This window comes from Aegilops tauschii, chromosome 7, assembly GCF_002575655.3.
Source record: "Aegilops tauschii subsp. strangulata cultivar AL8/78 chromosome 7, Aet v6.0, whole genome shotgun sequence".
Lineage (NCBI taxonomy): Eukaryota > Viridiplantae > Streptophyta > Magnoliopsida > Poales > Poaceae > Aegilops > Aegilops tauschii.
Genome location: NC_053041.3, coordinates 604,902,055 through 604,923,994, shown reverse-complemented (window position 1 = coordinate 604,923,994; position 21,940 = coordinate 604,902,055). Strand labels below are relative to the sequence as shown.

General features: G+C 42.7%; 1 protein-coding gene across 6 annotated transcripts; it reads right to left on the bottom strand.

Annotated features, from left to right (window-relative positions):
• Nucleotides 1-264: 264 nt before the first annotated feature.
• LOC109780288 (uncharacterized) lies at nucleotides 265-20,204 on the bottom strand. 6 transcript variants are annotated; one of them, XM_073505385.1, is made up of 12 exons: nucleotides 19,527-20,130; nucleotides 19,371-19,441; nucleotides 18,753-18,925; nucleotides 18,240-18,343; nucleotides 17,510-17,631; nucleotides 16,405-16,520; nucleotides 3,607-3,745; nucleotides 3,459-3,526; nucleotides 2,530-2,619; nucleotides 2,298-2,393; nucleotides 876-1,201; nucleotides 265-622 (listed from the first exon to the last, which is right to left on the bottom strand). In XM_073505385.1, exons 1-3 carry the CDS (start codon nucleotides 19,763-19,765, stop codon nucleotides 18,855-18,857), a joined length of 381 nt encoding a protein of 126 aa, XP_073361486.1. In that variant the 5' UTR covers nucleotides 19,766-20,130; the 3' UTR covers nucleotides 265-622; nucleotides 876-1,201; nucleotides 2,298-2,393; nucleotides 2,530-2,619; nucleotides 3,459-3,526; nucleotides 3,607-3,745; nucleotides 16,405-16,520; nucleotides 17,510-17,631; nucleotides 18,240-18,343; nucleotides 18,753-18,854. The 6 variants fall into 6 exon arrangements, with proteins under 6 accessions (XP_073361486.1, XP_073361483.1, XP_073361484.1 ...); XM_073505384.1 differs by having other exon boundaries at nucleotides 443-622; nucleotides 16,332-16,520; XM_073505382.1 differs by having other exon boundaries at nucleotides 265-1,201; nucleotides 16,332-16,520.
• Nucleotides 20,205-21,940: the final 1,736 nt, after the last annotated feature.

The following is a 21,940-nucleotide window of genomic DNA, read 5'->3' as shown; positions in this document are numbered from 1 at the left end:
GCATCATTGCCTATGAGTATGGTCTTTCAGTCTAATTGCTAATTAAATCTGGCACTGCCTACCATACTTGCTCCCTGTTCTCGTACACATTCTAACACATACTACTGATTGGACAGGAATAAAATTCTCAGACTAAAGTGCAAGCATCTCTTGAAGAGAAACATCTAAAACAGGAATAAAATATACAATGATTAACGCAAGAGTAATATTTGCAGATGTTTGCAGTGTAGCTGATCATGATGCACTACACAATATCAACAGGTATTGACAATGACAAGGAGGTGCTACTGCTCTTTGATGCAACAATATTTAATGTTTACAGATACATAGCTCTCTACTGCAGATGTTTACAGATAAATAGCTCTCTACTGCCCAAACAATCAGAAAGATACATAGCATCTAAAAATGAATGCTAGCTACTACATCGATTCTTCCTTCAGAGGGAGTGAACAGTGTACCTCGGTGCCCATCTCTAATGTTGCTGCTTCCTGCACCCGCTGCCACTGGCACCATGCCTCACCTCATGGTCGCCGCCGAGCAGCCGATCAGCTCCATCTTGCCCGTCGTCACGAAGTTGGCCCACTCCAATGCCCCGGAATGGCCAACATGATCTGCAAGAACCCTACAAAATCAACAAGTTCAGGGACATGGGCAAGATCTTGGTATAAAATGACCAAAGAATACAATATATAGAGTGAGAAAGGAGGCAAACTCATTTTGAAACTTGTTAAGCTTTAGCTTCCCAGATTTATTATCTTATAGTAAAGTGAAAGATAATCAAAATAAGACTTCATAGATAATCAAAATAAGAACTCATTCTGGCGAATTTAAGGTCCTACTCTTATCATGAGCTGCAGGGACAAGTTCATGCTTACCATATGCACACAAAGGGTTTACAAAACATGAATAATTGCCTAAAATATGCAGGTGGAATTTCCAGTTTGCTCCTTTACGTTAGTAGCCCTGCCCAATGAAAATTTGAGACATGCCAGCCACTAAGATCAGGAACAGGCAAATCACAGGGGAGACAAAGTGGGGTTGGGGAAGGAGGAGCTACGGCCCGTGAAGCAAGCCAGAAAATTTCCCCTTGGGGTAACCAAAGGCCAACAGCTTCCAAAAGGCAAGCGATCAACAAAAGAGAGCCATAGTTAGCAGAATAAGGGTTGTGTACATGTAACTCCGGCATCCTTCCCTAATTCAGCTGCACATCAATAAGAAAATCCAGTCAAACAGAATCTTTAGAACTTCAGCATCATTTTCAACCTAGAACTAAAAAGCAGTTAAATTTTATTGCTGATATCAGTAGTGGTAGAGGCAAACTTATGTAACTCTATCTACTAATGTATAAAAATGAGCACACCTAAAGAAAACCTAGGGGTTCCTTTTCAATTTGTGCTTATTTACCCGTTATGTATGTGAGTTAAAATAATTATACAGCAAGCTAGTTCTACAGGTTTTTGGATAGCAGCGACTAATGTTTGCGCAGAGAATGCTTTAAATCGGCTAATCCTGCCACCCAGAGGCCGAATTTGATGAACACATATGAAAAAAATAAACTCAGAATGCAAAAGGGATAATATACAAAAGGGAGTACAAAATCAACCATCAGCCTACCAAGGTTAAGATAATGATACAAAATACTAATAAACGGAATTAGCAAGTTTGAGATGGAGAAGTGCAAAAACTAACCAGAGAATCTACTAATGATGATATAGCTAAAGTGAATCCCTAATGTTGGTGGGGCTAGTATCCATTTGGAAGACCAAATGTTAACCTAGCTTAGCTAGTTGATTGCATGAAGGAGCATCAGTATGTGTATCTCAGAACTGTTACGCATCAATTATTGGAAGCCACAACAACAATATAAGGGCTCAACTGAATCAGCTTCGATCGAACGAACGAACAGATCTCGATTGAAACCGTCTAGTTTTCCAGCACTGCACAGAGCAGATCTCGGTCGCACGCCAGAAACCAAGTCGAAATGGCCCCTGCCGTTCGGCGGCACGCTAGCTCAGGGAGAGACCGGCCGAATCCCCTCAGCATCCCGACACATATATCAATATTCAATATAGGAAGAAAAAGTTTGTTCTTGAATTCGAAATGCAACATTCAACTATTTAGTACAGTATAAGTATAACTGACAGCAATAAATGATTCCATTGAAGAAAATGCTAAGACTTAAATTTTATATAGCTCCTGCAACATTTTGCACTTTGCTAAACAGTATATGATTGCTACATCGTCCAATGAAGTTTTAGTTCCCTGAAGCTGTAGAACTTCTACCAATACACACTAACCTTTTGGTGCCTTCTTTGAACGCTACAGTCTCGACTTTGCAGTGATGCCATGTTGCCATGCTTGTCACGGAGCAACTGATCCTCTAGATGTCAGCTCTACAAAGAACAGAAAGGCAAGATTTTAGATAAATGAACTATATCAGTACAGAAGAAGCACTCGCTGAATACTGAACATGAGTAACATAAAGATACAACAGAAAATAATGACTGTTAACAGTATATCACATATCACCTGAGATGCCACCTTCATAATAATTATAGAAGATCCAGGGACTTCTTGCACTTGCTTAAACAAGGCTCTGACCTCATCATCATTGTGTACCTATAAAACCATTTGGATGAAATAAAAATCATCTTTGGTTAATATACAATATTTGGAGAAAGTTAGATTTCATTTCGTATGGACAGTGAACATTTCCATGTAACTGTTCGGAAGTACAGTATTCCATATAACTGTGGTAGAGTTCAAGTAAAAAGATTAAAAGAATATCAACCTTCTTTATTCCTTTCCCACCCACACCCCATGATAAATTTATGCCCAAAAACAAACATGTCATCATTCTGTTGTTAGTCTCAACTACGTACAGATTATTATACAAGATTTCCACTGCCCTGAACATTAGTACAAGAGCCCGAAATACAAATAAAGGACCTACATGTCCCTACAATTAAAACAAAATTACAAACCTGCACCTAGCAGCCATATATCCTACTTATCCATACACAATCTACAACTTATCCAGCAGACCAGCAAGGGCAAAAGGTACGTATTGAACTAACATTAAGATAAAAATGATCCGAAGGTACAACAGAAATCTGATTTGATCAGATTAGTATGTAAGAAATGTAAAGCATGCCTGCTCCAGTTGGATCAATGTCAAGCTAAAAAAGCTCAAATCAAATGTATGTGTTTGAAACATCAGAATTGTCTCCTAATCATGCAGAAATTGAACCGTTTCATGTAAAATTCCTAAAAGAAATCTCATTACCCTGCAATTAGTGCTGCACTTGAGTTCATTCTCGAGTCATACAGATTCCTAGTTTCCTACTGCTACAAGGCTATGATAATAATTGGATGAGTGCAAGGAACAGAAGTGTAACAATGTGAAGTGGATTCGACAAGTGGGAGGGATTTATTTTCCCACGGCCGGGTCTGATTACCTGTAGGCCTATACAGGCGTCCGTCTTGGGTGCCAAACCTGAGGCTTTCTGACAAGAATGTGTTCTCCCTGCACCAAAAATTACAGCCGACACTCAAAAGGAAAAATGAATTACAGTCGATCCTAATCAGCCAAAGTTTGAAGCCTACCCTGAAGCAAAAGTAACAGGACCAGCATCTGAAGCCGTGTTTTAATGCCCGATTTGATCTGAAGCGCCTCCTAGAAGGAAATGTAGACGGAAGAGGTGGTAGTGGTACTGTCACTTTTACTCTCAGATCCGGCCGGAACCTGCAACGCTACAAAGATCAGTAACAACAACATGGCGCCGGAGCCAAGTCCAGAGGAGGACCGAGCCTCCTAAATACACAGCATGCGTGCCCGCATGACGACGGGGAACTAGTCCCTCCCCTTCGCTGCCGCGCCCCTCCTCACGTCCGTCTCATGAGGACAACAATCTCCAGAAAAATCTCCTCCCTCACTCGAAGTCAACCAACTCGCAGGAAGCAAACCATGAACCCGACCCAGCAGAAGCACCGGCAGAGGCAGCTCACTCCTGACAGCTGAGAAGCAAGAAACGAGGGGAAGAGGAGCTGGCCGTAGCGGGTTTGTAGTCGAACCCTGGATCTCCTCCTCTGCTCCGGCCATTGACGCGCCCTATGCGGGGTCGGAGCAGGAGGGCTCGGGAGCCGACGGCGTGCCTGAGCTTGGTCGATCAAGACGGGCCTGGGGGAGGGGAATGGTAGGAGGGGAGGAAGAAGGGTGGCGGCAGCGCGCGCCTGGCGACGGGATGGGCTGCGGGAGGACGGGCAACGGCGGGAGGAGCTAGGGTTAGGGGATGGGGCTGGGATGCGAGGATGGGGAAGGAGGCGCGAGTGAGGAAGAGGCTAGGTTTCCAGTGACCACGTTGCTTCCTTTTTATGAAGGAGTACGCGAAATGACAAAAATGCCCTCGACGGGGCACAGTAATTACGCGCGGTGGCACGAACGAGAGATAACTATTCATTCCTACAGCGCCATTTCTTGATCCAGCGGCCCAGATCGTCTAGAAGCGAGATCCAACGGCCGAAAACGCATCAAGCCAATGAAACGAAAGGCCAGATCTGCCTAATCGTTGTGAGAGCATGGTTTTCCCCTAGGTTCTTGTTTCTGGATGCTCGTATCCATATGGGGCGCATACAAGCTACTAAGGTTAGGTCAAAATATCCCAAATCCAGGTGCTCATGTTATATCCAACCTAAAATCCAACTAATAATATCCAAGATCATCCAATAGTCCACCAATAGGTATTCATGCTAATCATATTATACCTATATAAATTCAATATATCTCAGGTTGATCATGCTACACCCTAAAGTTCTCCGGTTAAAAACTCATGTCAAAATAACATAAATACAAGTGCCCAATCTCAAGTTTAACTCCACCTAGAATCCAAGCGCATATATCATTAAACCTAAGACAAATAACATTTCTATTACTCGAAAATCTTTGTTTTCTTCCTACTAATGCAATCCAAGATGATGTAATAGTTCATCAATTTTCACAATCATGTTGATAATATTACATATATAAATCCAATATATCTCCGATTGATCATACTACACCCTAAAGTTCTCCGGTTTCAATCTCTAAAAGTGTGCATCTAGTATAAATCATAACTATGATCCAAACCAAGTCCACTATCATGGTTATCTAAGTCCCGTATAAAGCAAGCTTCCACCGGATGACTAGATCCAAAAATTAGAAGTTATTTATCCACCAGATTTTTTCCAAGATCACCATCTTAGCAAATCCAAACCGTTCCAAGGTTATTAAAATCTATTTATCCACCAATATAATATCACTTCATAAGTACTAGTCTCCTCCTACTACTGCATGTAAAGGAGCAAAAACAAATAATAAAAGCTAGATCAGCTGCTCCAACAAGGCTCACACCACTGAAATTGTCATCTATTCTAATTAATCCAAATCATTCTCCCATGATGATATTGTACTCGTTGGGGAGGGCTACCAAAACCATCAAAGTCTACCAACTACGATCCGTTTGTATCATCTCCATGCGCATATCCATATGGGTCACATACAAGCTACTAAGCTTAGGTTAAAATATCACAAATCCAAGTGCTCAAGTTATCTCCAACCTAGAATACAACTATCCACCAGATTTTTTTTCAAGATCACAATCATCTAGGTAAATCCAAACAGAAAAACTATTTATCCACCAATATAATATCACTTCATAAGTACTAGTCTCCTCCTACTACTGCATCTAAAGGAGCACAAACACATAATAAAAGTAAGATCAACTGCTCCAACAAGGTTCATACCACTGAAATTGTCATCTATTCTAATTAATCCAAATCATCCTCCCATGATAATCTTGTACTTGTAATATTCTTGGGGAGGGCTAGCAAAATCATCAAAGTCTACCAACTACAATCCATTTGTATCATCTCCATGCTCATATACATATCGAGCACATACAAGCTACTAAGCTTAGGTTAAAATATCACAAATCCAAGTGCTCAAGTTATATCCAACCTAAAATCCAACTAGTAATATCCAAGATCATCCAATAGTCCACCAATACCGCACTCATGCTAATCATACTATACATATACAAATCCAATACATCTCAGATTGATCATGCTACAACCTAAAGTTCTCCGGTTTCAATCTCTAAAGGTGTGAATCTAGTAATAATCATAACTATGATCCAACCATCTTTCGACCTTCCCCAATCGCCATCCCTTCGACGCTTGGCTCCAAGTACGCTCCCACCAACGTTTTCATCCCTTCCACCATACCTCATGTGCAATCCGCTCCCTGCCAGTCCGACCGCCATCCTTTTCTTGGCTTCAGGTTGCTATGTGCGATGCCTCAATCCCACATCTCGTGTTCCCCTGCTGGGTGCCGCCATAGCCACAAAGGCAGTTGGCACCGCAATGGCTAACCCACGAGACACAGCCCGAGAGCACGACGTTACCTACCGCCAAGGCCAAGGACACACGGCGGGAGAACGTGTGATGCCGGATCAAGTCAGTGGCATGGAACCCGCAAACAAGGGAAGGACACCAAGCCGAATTGGCGGGAAAGGAACAATGCATGAGAGGTGTGCGAGAGGGTGAAAACCCTATCAGCCGCATCGAGCTTTGCGCCAAGCCGTTGCGGCAATGTCGATCTTCAGGCGATCGAGTAAAGCTTCTCATGTGCTTTCTCATCGCTCCTCTGCAACTACCTCAGCCTCCGCTGGATTACTATAGATCCAACAATTAGAAGTTATTTATCCACCAAATTTGTTTTCAAGATCACAATCGTCTAAGTAAATCCAAAATGTTCCAAGGTTATTAAAGATGTATTTATCCACAATTATGATATCACATCATAACTACTACCCTCCTACTACTACTTCATCTAAAGGAGCACAAACACATAATAAAAGCAAGATCAGCTACTCCAACAAGGCTCATACCACTGAAATTATCATCTATTCTATTGAATCCAAATCATTCTCCCATGATGATTTTGTACTCGTAACATTCTTGGGGAGGGCTGGCAAAATCATCAAAGTCTACCAACTACAATCCGTTTGTATGATCTCCATACTCATATCCATATGGCGTGCATACAAGCTATTAAGTTTAGGTCAAAATATCACAAATCCAGGTGTTCATGTTATCTCCAACCTAGAATCCGATTGGTAATATCCAAGATCATCCAATGGTCCATCAATACCGCATTCATGCGTATCATACTATGCCAATATAAATCCAATATATCTCAGGTTGTTCATGCTACACCCTAAAGTTCTCCAGTTTTGAAGCTCATGTCAAAATATCACAAATTTAAGTGCCCAATCTCAAGTTTAGCTCCCACCTAGAACTAGAATCCAATCAGATATATCTTGAACCTAACACAAACAACATTTCTATTACTCCAATATCTTTGTTTTCTTCCATCAATTTTCATAATCACGCTGATCACATTATATTCATATTAAATCCAATATATCTTCGATTGATCAAACTACACCCTAAAGTTCTCTAGTTTCAATCTCTAAAAGTGTGCATCTAGTACAAATCATAACTACGATCCAACCAAGCCCACTATCATGGTTATCTAAGTCTACTATAAAGCAAGCTCCATTGCATGACTATAGATCCAAAAATTAGAATTCATTATCCACCAGATTTTTTTCAAGATCACAATCATCCAAGTAAATCCAAACTGTTTCAAGGTTAATACAGATCTATTTATCCACAAATATAATATCGCTTCATAAGTCATAACCTTCTACTACTGCATCTAAAGGAGCACAAACACATAATAAAATCAACATCAACTGCTCCAAGAAGGCTCATACCACTGAAATTGTCATCTATTCTAATTAATCCATATCATCCTCCCATGATGATCTTGTACTGGTAACATTCTTTGGGAAGGCTAGCAAAATCATCAAAGTCTACCAACTACGATCCGTTTGTATCATCTCCATGCGCATATCCATATGGATCACATACAAGCTACTAAGCTTAGGTTAAAATATCACAAATCCAAGTGCTCAAGTTATCTCCAACCTAGAATACAACTATCCATTAGATTTTTTTTCAAGATCACAATCATCTAAGTAAATCCAAACAGTTCCAAGATTATTACAGATCTATTTATCCACCAATATAATATCACTTCATAAGTACTAGTCTCCTCCTACTACTGCATCTAAAGGAGCACAAACACATAATAAAAGTAAGATCAACTGCTCCAACAAGGTTCATACCACTGAAATTGTCATCTATTCTAATTAATCCAAATCATCCTCCCATGATAATCTTGTACTCGTAATATTCTTGGGGAGGGCTAGCAAAATCATCAAAGTCTACCAACTATGATCCATTTGTATCATCTCCATGCTCATATGCATATCGAGCACATACAAGCTACTAAGCATAGGTCAAAATATCACAAATCCAAGTGCTATCTCCAACCTAGAATCCAACTAGTAATATCCAAGATCATCCAATAGTCCACCAATACCGCACTCATGCTAATCATACTGCACCTATATAAATCCAATACATCTCAGATTGATCATGCTACAACCTAAAGTTCTCCGGTTTCAATCTCTAAAGGTGTGAATCTAGTCGTAATCATAACTATGATCCAACCATCTTTCCACCTTCCCCAAACGCCATCCCTTCGACGCTTGGCTCCAAGTACGCTCCCACCAACGTTTTCATCCCTTCCACCATACCTCATGTGCAATCCGCTCCCTGCCAGTCCGACCGCCATCCTTTCCCTGGCTTCAGGTTGCTATGTGCGATGCCTCAATCCCACATCTCGTGTTCCCCTGCTGGGTGCCGCCATAGCCACAAAGGCAGTTGGCACCGCAATGGCTAACCCACGAGACACAGCCCGAGAGCACGACGTTACCTACCGCCAAGGCCAAGGACACACGGCAGGAGAACGTGTGATGCCGGATCAAGTCAGTGGAACGGAACCCGCAAACAAGGGAAGGACACCAAGCCGAATTGGCGGGAAAGGAACAATGCATGAGAGGTGTGCGAGAGGGTGAAACTCCTATCAGCCGCATCGAGCTTTGCGCCAAGCCGTTGCGGCAATGTCGACTTCAGGCGATTGAGTAAAGCTTCTCATGTGCTTTCTCATCGCTCCTCTGCAACTACCTCAGCCTCCGCAGGATTACTATAGATCCAACAACTAGAAGTTATTTATCCACCAAATTTGTTTTCAAGATCACAATCGTCTAAGTAAATCCAAAATGTTCCAAGGTTATTAAAGATGTATTTATCCACAATTATGATATCACATCACAACTACTACCCTCCTACTACTGCATCTGAAGGAGCACAAACACATAATAAAAGCAAGATCAGCTACTCCAACAAGGCTCATACCCGCACAAAAAAGGCTCATACCACTGAAATTATCATCTATTCTATTGAATCCAAATCATTCTCCCATGATCTTGTACTCGTAACATTCTTGGGGAGGGCTAGCAAAATCATCAAAGTCTACCAACTACAATCCGTTTATATGATCTTCATACTCATATCCATATGGGGTGCATACAAGCTATTAAGTTTAGGTCAAAATATCACAAATCCAGGTGCTCATGTTATCTCCAACCTAGAATCTGATTGGTAATATCCAAGATCATCCAATAGTCCATCAATACCGCATTCATGCTTATCATACTATGCCAATATAAATCCAATATATCTCAGGTTGATCATGCTACACCCTAAAGTTTTCCAGTTTTGAAGCTCATGTCAAAATATCACAAATCTAAGTGCCCAATCTCAAGTTTAGCTCCGACCTAGAACTAGACTCCAATCAAATATATCTTGAACCTAACACAAACAACATTTCTATTACTCCAATATCTTTGTTTCCTTCCATCAGTTTTCACAATCATCGTTGATCACATTATATTCATATTAAATCCAATGTCTCCGATTGATCAAACTACACCCTAAAGTTCTCCAGTTTCAATCTCTAAAAGTGTGCATCTAGTACAAATCATAACTATGATCCAACCAAGCCCACTATCATGGTTAACTAAGTCCAGTATAAAGCAAGCTCCACTAGATGACTATAGATCCAAAAATTAGAATTTATTATCCACCAATTTTTTTCAAAATCACAATAATCCAAGTAAATCCAAATTGTTCCAAGGTTAATAAAGATCTATTTATCCACCAATATAATATCACTTCATAAGTCATACCCTTCTACTACTCCATCTAAAGGAGCACAAACACATAATAAAAGCAACAACAGCTGCTCCAACAAGGCTCATACCACTAAAATTGTCATCTATTCTAATTAGACCAAATCATCATCCCATGATCTTCTACTCGTAACATTCTTTGGGAAGGCTAGCAAAATTATCAAAGTCTACCAACTATGATCTGTTTGTATCATCTTCATGCTCATATCCATATGGGTCACATACAAGCTACTAAGCTTAGGTTAAAATATCACAAATCCAAGTGCTCAAGTTATCTCCAACCTAAAATCCAACTAGTAATATCCAAAACCATTCAATAGTCCCCCCCCCCAATACCGCATTCAAGCTAGTCATATACTATACCTATATAAATCCAATACATCTCAGGTTGATGATGCTACACCCTAAAGTTCTCCAGTTTCAGGCTCATGTGAAAATATCACAAATCCAAGTGCGTCAAGTTTAACACCAACCTAGAATCCAAGCGGAAATATCATTGAGCCAAACACAAACAAACATTTCTATTACTCTAATATCTTTGTTTTCTTCCTACTATTCAATCAGAGATGATGTAATAGGCAATCAATTTTCACAATCATGCTGATCATTATTACACTCATATAAATCCAATATATCTCCGATTGATCATACTACACCCTAAAGTTCTACAGTTTGAATCTCTAAAGGTGTGAATCTAGTAGTAATTATAACTATGATCCAACCATCTTTCCACCTTTCCCGATCACCATCCCCTCGATGCTTGGCTCTGACAGTCCGCTCCCACCAACGTTTTCATCCCTTCCACCATACCTCATGTGCAATCCGCTCCCTGCTAGTCCGACCAGCATCCTTTGCCTGGCTACGGGTTGCTATGTGTGATGCCTCAATCCCACAACATCTCGTGTTTCCCTGCTGGGTGCCTCCATAGCCACATAGGCAGTCGACACCACAATGGCTAACCCACGAGACACAGCCCGAGAGCACGACGTTGCCTACCGCCACGGCCAAGGACACATGTCGAGAGAACGTGTGATGCCGGATCAAGTCAGTGGCACAGAACCCGCAAACAATAGAAGGACACCAAGCCGAATTGGCGGGGAAGGAACAATGCACGGGAGGTGTGCGAGAGGGTGAAAACCCTATCAGCCACATCGGGCTTTGCGCCAAGCCGTTGCGGCAATGTCGATCTTCAAGCGATCGAGTAAAGCTTCCACTGGATGACTATAGATCCAAAAATTAAAAGTTATCTATCCACCAGATTTGTTTTCAAGATTACAATCATCTAAGTAAATCCAAACTGTTCCAAGGTTATTATAGATGTATTTATCCACCAATATAATATCACGTCATAATTACTACCCTCCTCCTCCTACTGCATCTAAAGGAGCACAGACATATAATAAAAGCAAGATCAGCTGCTCCAACAAGGCTCATACCACTGAAATGATCATCTATTCTAATTAATCCAAACCACCTCCCATGATGATTTTGTACTCGTAACATTATAGGTGAGGGCTAGCTAAAATCATCAATGTCTACCAACTACAATCCGTTTGTATCATCTCCATGCTCATATCCATATGGGGCGCATACAAGCTACTAAGCTTAGGTCAAAATATCACAAATCCAGGTGCTCATGTTATCTCCAACCTAGAATCCAACTAGTAATATCTAAGATCATCCAATAGTCCACCAATACCGCATGCATGCTAATCATACTATACCTATGTAAATTCAATACATCACAGGTTGATCAAGCTACACCCTAAGTTCTCCGGTTTTGAACCTTATGTCAAAATATCACAAACCCAAGTGCCCAATCTCAAGTTTAACTCCGACCTAGAACTAGAATCCAAGCAGATATATCATTGGACCTAACACAAACAACATTTTTGTTACTCGAATATCTTTGTGTTCTTCCATCAATTTTCACAATCACGTTGATCATTTATATTCATATTAAATCCAATATATCTTCGACTGATCATACTACACCCTAAAGTTCTCTAGTTTCAATCTCTAAAAGTGTGCATCTAGTGCAAATCATAATTATGATCCAGCCAAGCCCACTATCATTGTTATCTAAGTCCAGTATAAAGCAAGCTTCCACTGGATGACTATAGATCCAAAAATTAGAAGTTATTTATCCAGCAGATTTTTTTCAAGATCACAATAATCTAAGTAAATCCAAACTGTTTCAAGGTTAGTAAAGATCTATTTATTCACCAATATAATATCACTTCATAAGCCGTACCCTCCTCTTACTACTGATCTAAAGAACCACAAACACATAATAAAAGCAACATCAACTGCTCCAACAAGACTCATACCACTGAAATTGTCATTTATTCTAATTCATCCAAATCATCCTCCCATGATGATCTTGTACTGGTAACATTCTTGGGGAGGGCTAGCAAAATCATCGCGGTCTACCAACTACGATCGGATCATCTGCATGCCCATATCCATTTGGGGCACCATACAAGCTACTATGCTTAGGTCAAAATATCACAAATCCAAGTGCTCAAGTTATCTCTAACCTAGAATCCAACTAGTAATATCCAAGATGATCCAAAAGTCCATCAATACCGCATTCATGCTAATCATACTATACCTATATAAATTCAATATATCTCAGGTTGATCATGTTACACCGTTCTCCAGTTTCAAGCTCATGTTTACACCCTAAATATCACAAATCCAAGTGCCCAATCTCAAGTTTAACTCCGTCCTAGAACCCAAGCAGATGTATCATTGAACCAAACAATATTTTTATTATTCCAATATTCTTGACTTTGACTCTTGTTCTGATTTAGGATCGGCACACGGGTGCTCTACTTGGTGTTGGCCCTCAACGTTGTGACTCGCACGGCCTCTGAAGCTTGCCAGGTTTCTTCTTCCTTCCGCTACCACATCCGCCAGTCTCTTCGACTCTCTTACCTTGTCTACCGACTCTTTGTGGCATCATTGTCTCAGTCACATGTGTGGCTCTCATCTCTCATCCTTAGAACGATGTGGTCTTCTAGGATCTGTCTCTCGCAATGTAACTTTAGACGGTCAAGTTTGTCGGCTAGGTAAACACGTTCAGTTACCATATCCTCATAGCGAGACTATGTCACAGTGTCCTTCCAATCTTGTTCACTCTAATGTTTGGGACCCAGCTCCCTTCGCCTCTAAAGGAGGTCATCGCCACTATATTATCTTTACAATTACTTCTCTCGACACAAGTCGATATATTTTATGTCTTCTTCTAGTGAGGTCTTATCTATCTATAAGAAGTTTGCCGCCTTGGTTCATACCCAGTTTTCCACTATTATCCATGTCTTTCGTGCAGATTCTGCTTGTGTGTAACTCTCATTTGCTGCCCAGATTCCTTGTTGAGCAAAGCACACTAGCTCAGTTCTCTTGTCCCGGGCTCATGCTTGGAATGGGGTTGTTGAGCGCAAGCATCGTCACATTCGTGAGGCGGCTAGCGCGTTGATCGTGGCCACCTATCTCATCAACATTCATCCTTCCTCGGCTCTACATGGCGACATTCCTCTCGAGCGTCTTTATGAGCACTCTCTCCTAACTACTAAACACTTCATTTGTTTGGTTGTGTTTGCTACGTTCTTCACGAACCAAACTGTTTGATCAATCTGTTGAATGTGTCTTCTTAGGTTACAGTGATGAGCACAAGGGCTATCAGTGTTGGGATCTTGTTAGTCATCGGATGGGCATTTCTTGATGTGACTTTTGATTGAGTCTCGTCCTTTCTATCCACGTCCATCCTCTCCTTCGGCCTCCCCCATTGAGGATATTTCTTCCCTCAGTTCTCCTAATACACTTATCACTCATTTATTGCCCTCGCTCACCTATCCTAGCTTATCCTCACGTACTACTGTTATAGACCCCACACGTCGCCACGTGCGGCTTCCCCACCTCGTTCATTACCTGAGGCGACCTCACCTCGCTCATCCATGAGGTTTCCCCGATGATTCCCCTTTATCATCTTCTTCACTACACTTGTGGTCCATGTGTTGTGGATCCTTCTAATGAGCCATCTCCCTCGACTACTATGGCCTTTCTTGTTGGCAATGCACCACCTAAAGCTCGGCCTACTTATGGCTTCCGAGCTTGCTCGCTTTTGCCTATTGGCCGCTATGGTTATTGGTTATTCCATCGTCGCTTTTCTCGAGACGACTTCTTAGTCTGACGCATTTGTTCATCATGAATAGCAGCATGCATTGTAGAGGAGATTGTTGCTCTTGCGCGAATAGGCATGTGGGATATCATTTATCTTCCTCCCTGTTGCATGAGGTCTACATATAGCCACCACCTAGGTATTCTCTTCCTGATGGCATGGTTTGTCGTCTTCATCGCTCTTTTATGGCCTTAAGCAAACCCTTCGTGCCTAGTTTGAGCATTTTGTCTCAGTGGTGATTGCGGCTAGTTTTCGGCAATCTCATGATCCTACAATTCTTGTCCACCTTTCAACTCGTGGTCAAACTCTTCTTCTATATGTCGATCATCTCTGCAATGACTCTAAGTACATTGCCTTTGTGAAGGCTCATCATATTGGGTTTCTTATGTCTGATCTTGGTCCTCTTCGCTACTTCCTAGGGATTGAGGTTTCTTCTACCTCTAACCGCTTCTTTATCAAGCTCGTCATCACCTGCGGCTTTCTCGCCTCGTTCATTACCTGAGACTACCTCACCTGGCTCGTCCCCTGAGGCTTCCCCAGTGATTCCCCCTCATCCTCTTCTCTACTACACTGGTCATCCGCGTGTCGTGTATTCTTCTGATGAGCCATCTCCCTCGGCCGTCTTGCTCTGCCCTCCACTATATGCTCTGTCGCATTGTCGTCACGGCTAGGATGGTGGCAAACTCACTGGTGCAGATGCCTTTCGCGCGACATCACTAGAGGCTTCATCCTCTCAAGTTGCATGAACGGCCGAAGGGGACACTGCCACCATGGCTGCTAACATTCCCTCCCTCTGATCATGAAGTGTATGGGAGTGAGACTAAGAGAAATACGGGAAAGGAGACAATTACTAGCGTATTAGAGGAATGAGGCCCAAATAACTGTTGAGATGCCCACTACCAAAATGGTTGGTGCATTCTTCCCCAAACCCAAAGTGGGCCACACTTTTGATGCAAACAAGACCGTGTGGGATATAATCATACTCTATCAAGCTCAAATAATGCATCATCTACTACCAAACATGATGGGCACATCGATCCATGTCGTGATTTTCATGACGGTTATCATCTGGATACTCAATACAACAACAATTGCCCCAGCTTGCCATCAAACATTCTCGCCGAATATGTGGCCGATGTACAGGGAAGGTCAGATCAGCGTTTTAGCAAGCATGTGGTGGCAGTAGTGTGGATGCTCCACATAGTTGCAACTTGCCGGGTTTGATCACACGCCAAAGATGCAACTAGCCTTCAGCCTACATCGATTTACAATGGTACGCCTCCTCTTAGACTAGCCACAGTGGGGAGTAACTTAGACTAGTAACATGCATATGTTACTAGTCTATGTTACTACCTCTATACTGGGGAGTAACATATATGTGGTGTCATGCAACACTTCATTTATTAGGTTGTAGACTCATCTTGCCTTGATATGTGTGATGTTACTCATACTACTAGTAATTAGCTATGTTACCACATGACTCTCTTTCTTCATTAATTACTTGCCAGAACATCTATTTTGCCTAGATATGTGTGATGTTACGACCTATGTTACTCCCACTGTGGGTAGTCTTACTACTTCATATGGAAAATTGCAGTATTGAGTTGATTTCTCTTGCCCAATCAATTGCAATTTTTATTGAAAGTACGCTTCTCTGGCCCCACACAAATAGTTCAGTTTCTTTTCGGACTAATAAAGAAAATAGCTTCAGAGTTTACCACGTTCATAATAACCATGCAGCTTATTTGGTGAGCAGATATGTAGAAGTACGACTACTCGAAATTGGTGTGGTCTGTGTGCAAAATCCTAAAGGTCGTGCTACATCTACTTCAAATAAGTTTTACTTAATTAATACACTGTAATTTTTTTAGAAAATAATTAGCACACTGCAATGTAGTTTAAAAACAGTAATATGAGGGGATGCACTGAAGCCAAGAAAAACTAACAAATTGATGCTTGAAGATAGAAGACCCAGTTGCCTTGATTTCATCTGGACCAGAGGAAGGTTAGCTTTAGTACCATGCATTTTCCTCCACACAAACAATTGCGTACTCAAAGTGGTTCCCTCGATGTCCATTAGGTTGAACGTTGCATGGGATACACAATCTACTTCTGTGAGTTCGGTAAAAAAAATCCTGCATAACAGCCAACACCAGTTATATTGCAAAAATACTAAATTTGTATTTCCTTTTAACAAAGATCTCAAGCGTAAAAGAACTTTCATCAGGTTTGGAGGAATATTATCTTAAGTACTATGTAAATGACATCGTATTGGTAATTAACTTAATATGGATCATGTGTTATTTCGAGATTCAAGCAATAGTCCACCTTATTTTTGTATTCTCTTGCATAACTGTGATTATGAAACTAATATGATATTCTTCTGACATTTTTTGCATGTTTACGTACTGCTTTGTTTATATCACCTCTCGAATTTATATATAGTACCAACTTTATAGAAATATAATGTGGATGCATGACAATAATTTTTTAGATCAATCAGGCCAGTAAAGTGTGTAAGTTTATCAAATATCCTTATTCTAGAAACATTCATATCAGCTTGCCATCAAAATATTTACCTCTATGTTCGTGCTACAATCTGATTTAACTTTTTGCAGGTTAAGTCAAACTTAGCGCCCTGCTACAAAATTAGATTTTTCTAAAATATAGCTACCATGGCAAGTTTAGTTTAATTCAAAAATAAAGATATAACTACTGTTGATCGTTGTGTTTCTTCTTCACAACTTTACCCTTCTTAGTTTACTCACAACGGAACTATAGATGAACTTATTTTTTCTCAGTTACTCGGGCATCATAAAAATGACATGCACCCATATTGCATTGCAGTCTTAAGTTTGAGATTTTTTTAAGTGAAAATCAGTAGGGAAGGCCACTACTGAGCCAATTTCAGATTTTAATGGATACTGTACAGATGGTATGGTGAAAGTTCCAGATAATTCAAGTTAGCCAATTTGATATTCACTCTTTGTGCTCTGATTAACTAGATGAGACAAAGTTAAGTCTATACGGCAGATGACATTACTAAAAGTTTTCTTAATATCTAAGACAAATATGTTGATCACTTTGTACTTAATTGATGTATAAAAGAAAAATAATTGCTCACACTATACTTCATTGTCGAGACATAATCTTGATGGTAGCTCATCTTCGAGCCTTAGTACTCAATCTTACACCAGTTTCCTTTGTTGTTGTTACCCTTGCAGATTTCGTATGGAGGTCAAAATCCTGCATGGAGCCACCATTTTTTCAGTTCACAAACCTGCACTTCTGGATTACATATATAACAAAGGAAATATGCAGCTAGTCTAATTATCTATACTTCCATTTCTTATAACAGGGTGCGCTTATGAAAAGTTTGCCACAACCCTTTTCTAAGACAAAAACGTGGTATTCTTCTTTTTCCTCACAACGTTGAGCAATAATAACCACCATAAGAGTACACTAATAAGGCATATTCCCTTAGTGATAACCCAAGAGTTAATGTTTCTTTTCAGCACTGTGCGTGTCTTTCCACAAAATTAGAACTCAAACTTTTTAGGATCATATAAAAGAATGGTGGAGCTTCTTAAGCAGGGAGCTATGCAATCAAGCAGTAGTATATCTGGTAGGTAGGAAGATGAGTTGTTCCTTAGGTAGTGTATAAAAAATAACTGATAGAAACTATGACTTTGTTAACAAGGCAACCATGTTAAGTAAACAAAAACCCTCTTTCATCTAGTAGGCAGGAAGATAGGTTGTTGAATAGCACCGCAAGAGAACTGGGAAATAATGCAAAAAACAAACTGATAATGTTGTACTATGTAATTTACAGAACTGGTCAAGCATTTCCATACCTGATGATTTCGCTTTCAGATTAGATACCTTATAACCGCAGTTCCAAATGAGAAAAATTGTGTCGCAGTTCAGGTGCACTGATTTTTAATATTGGAGCTGAGACCTGTCACGAGGGCATAATCTATTCCATTAAACAAATAACATTTTCCTTGTTTTGCTCAGTACAATTTCATTATCACAGCTGAGAACTATCTTGAACAGAGTTAGGCATCATCTATTCCATTAATCAAATGACCTTTTCCCTATTCTGCCCAATACAATTTCATGATCACAGCTGAGACCTATCTTGAACAGAGTTAAGGCATCATCTATTCCATTAATCAAATGACCTTTTCCCTATTCTGTCCAATACAATTTCATGATCACAGTGCATATACTACCAATTTTTATCAACAACAGAAAATTGCTGGAGATTAGAGTAATTATGCAAGAAGAAAAGCAATGGAAATATTAATGATTTGAAAAATAAACAAAGCAAGATCAAAAGAGACATCATACAGGCTATCACTTACGTAGCGATTGCTTCTGCTGCTAACATTTTCCGTCACAATCATCACAGCACTAGAATGCACTTGATCATAGTGTGATCCATGTGAACTTGAGATCCTCGATAGTTAATACAAATGCGCAAAAATTGCCGCTTTTGATGAACCCAAACCGAAGTACATATCCCCAATCCATGCGGCTGCACATAACAAGTGGAATTTAGAAGGAAATCGCTGGAACGCATAGCCACAGGCAGGCAGGGAATGGCTACTGAACATGTGACTTGTCCGGTCATCCCAGCGCATTGCATGCTACTGAGCTGTGCAGTTTACCCAGTAAATTAACCAACCACACACAATCGAGCAACAGATTGGTAGAAGAACAGCTGCTGCATAAACCGTGAACTACACAGCTACTGCATTGCCATTAGTTACCAAATGGCGGAGCAGAGTAGATCTATGCAGCAACAGTCTGGATTCTGAAATTCTCTAGCCACTTGCTGAATCCGCGGCTGCTCATCTATTAATCATTACTACCATATGAGTTCGCTTGTCCTAACAACGCAATGTAATGTATGGGTTGTTCATGGCAGCATGTATGGTTGTTTCTGATTCCTGAGGAGGGATGTGCGGTTGGTTTAGTACCTTTCTTGCGGAAGCAGTGGTTGTGGTCGACGGAGCAGGCGTCAAGGTCGTCGAAGGGCTCCTCCCCACCGCTGCCACCATCCACGGACGCTCAAATCAGAAACAAATGACAAATACAATCCATGGATTCGAGACAGAGGGTTGAAGGGCACGCACAGTCGTAGTTGAGGGTCGCTCACGAGCGGCTGCGCGGAGGCGGCGGCGGAGACGCCGGCAAGGAGGGGGGTCAACGGCCCCGGGGCACTCCGCCGGGGTGCTGTAGGGGAGGAGTCTCCGTGCCGTCGTGCGCCCAGCCGTCCACGGCGCCGTCGTCCTGGGCCTGGGCGGCGCCGTCCTGCTCCATCCCCGCGAGCTGAGGCGAGCAAGAACTGGGCGAGGCGGCGGAGATGCTCCATCCCCGCGGCGTCTAGGGTTTCGCCTGGACGACTTGGACTCTCCCCTCGGTGGACCGGCCGGCGGCCTGGATGGATTGGAAGCCGAACCTTACATCGATCAGTCCCCTGCTCCGCTCTGAGCCGTACACGAACCAGGCGAAGGAGGAAGATAGGTGTACGCGTGCGTGAGTGCGGGGACGGACGGCGGACGAAGAATTCTGGAACACTCAATCGGCCCACGGCGGAAGCCACGGGGTGCGGGAGAGGGAAGAAAAGATTGGGAGAGACGGGGATGAGGGGGCGGCGTCGGCGGCGGATTGGTTTTCCCCCCACCCGTGTTCTTGGAGACGGGGATGTGGAGGAAGACGGACGACTGCGTGGGCTACTGGGCCGGGCTTCTTTTTTTTCTCTTTCGTGTTGAAGAGCAAATTTGGAAGGGGAGGCCACGCACCAACGGTCAGAAAAGGAGGCGGGGACTCCCGGAAATCCCTATCTGACGCTCTGCCTCAAAATGTCGCTGTACCGCGTTTAGGCGTTTTCAGCCTTTCCAGTTTTGGGAAAGAGGTCTTTAGCCGGTTTTTCACGGTTTTAGGAAGCTTCTACAAGGTTTCTGAACCGGAATTTTTTTATTTTCTTTTTGTTATTTCATGTTTCTTCCTTTCCTTTTTCTGTTTATTTTCTTTAACTAGTTAATTGCCCGTGCGTTGCCATGGGGCAGTATCAATCGTATCACATGTACTTTTCGGATATTCTTGCACGTAAAGCAACATTGTCCATATAAATTGTGTCGTTTTTTCTTAATTTTCAACACCGGGGGCTTCTCCCTACCTGAATTGTATTCATTTTTGCCTACAAGACTTTGCAGCCTTTTGCAAGATAGGGTTCAAGTGAACCAGAAGTACAAGGGGCATAGGGGAGAAGAGATAAAGAAAAAACAACACACACTGACACACACAAGGGGGAACAAAGAGGGCAAACACAACACAAAACAAAGAGCACCGCCAGCGTAATCGAACAGCATTGGCCAGCCAATACCGAACCAGGACACTGCACCATCGACGCAATCGAAAGGCTTCGCGCATCCGAGACTACACAACGCCGCGACATCACCTGTGTCGTGGGGCACATTCGAAGGGTCACACGAGGCCAAGACGGCACCACGACACCTGTGTGCCATTGGTATAGTCAAAGAGCATCGCCAAGCAGACCAAAACCATGACACTACACTGTCGACGCAATCGAAAGGCACCGCGCAACCTAGAGTGCACAACGCCACAACACCACTTGTGTCGAGGGTACATTCGAAAGGTCACGTGAGACCGAGACGACGCCACGGCACCTGTGTGACACCGGCGTAGACACAGGGCATCGCCTAGCAAAGACACACCAAGAAGCACTCGAGCAAGAACACCGCCCAAGAAAAGCAAAAAAACCACCGCCGACCCCAAACCGGCCGCACCACCACCATCATCAGCCACACACCATCGCCAACCAACCACATGAGCCATCGGTTACCACCCACAGTCAAGGTCTCCAAGACGACGCCTCCAAGGAGGTAGCGACATACACAATGTCGTCGTCGCCCGATCTAGCAAACCAGATCATGGACTTTTGCCTGGAGACCCCAGACTCGAGGGATTTGGGTGAACTTGACTCCTCAGCAACGCGCCTATAGGAAGGAGAACGACACCAAAAAGCATCATGCGTCGCCGGCATCGACCGAGGTCTCTACAAGGTTTTCACCCGGAGCCAACACACGAACGCCTTGCCTCAAAATCTAAAGACTGGGTCACCTCTGGCCGCCGCAGCAGGCCCGGGGAGGGGAGAGAGGAGCACCCCCACTTTGCCACGAGAAGAGGCCGCAAGAGCCGTCGCCATGAAGCCTGGGACCCCCTCCACCTCCACCCTCACATGAGCTGGACCAGCTGGAGCCAGTAGCAGACACCCCCCGCGCAGAAGCGCGGGATGGCAGGAGGGAGGACGTAGGACGCGGCCGCATGCCCAGATCTGGAGCCAGGCAAACCCGCCAAATCTAGGTCAGATGCACGCGCGGCCGCACCAACCCAGGCCGAGTCCGGCCCCACCGCACGTGCCGCACAGCAGCCAACACCGGCAAACCCCGAGCCACCGCAACTCGAGAGCCCGCCTAGCCGGACAGCCGCCGCGCACTACCGCGAGATCCATCGGCCGCCAGCC

Excerpts from the sequence above, each read along its gene's own strand:
- LOC109780288 (XM_073505387.1), bottom strand. The coding sequence starts at position 19,765 with ATGGAGCATCTCCGCCGCCTCGCCCAGTTCTTGCTCGCCTCAGCTCGC. Across the intron at positions 19,442-19,526 it reads AGCGACCCTCAACTACGACT|CGGTGGGGAGGAGCCCTTCG; the intron begins GTGCGTGCCCTT and ends GGATGGTGGCAG. Across the intron at positions 18,926-19,370 it reads CCACTGCTTCCGCAAGAAAG|CCGCATGGATTGGGGATATG; the intron begins GTACTAAACCAA and ends TGTTATGTGCAG.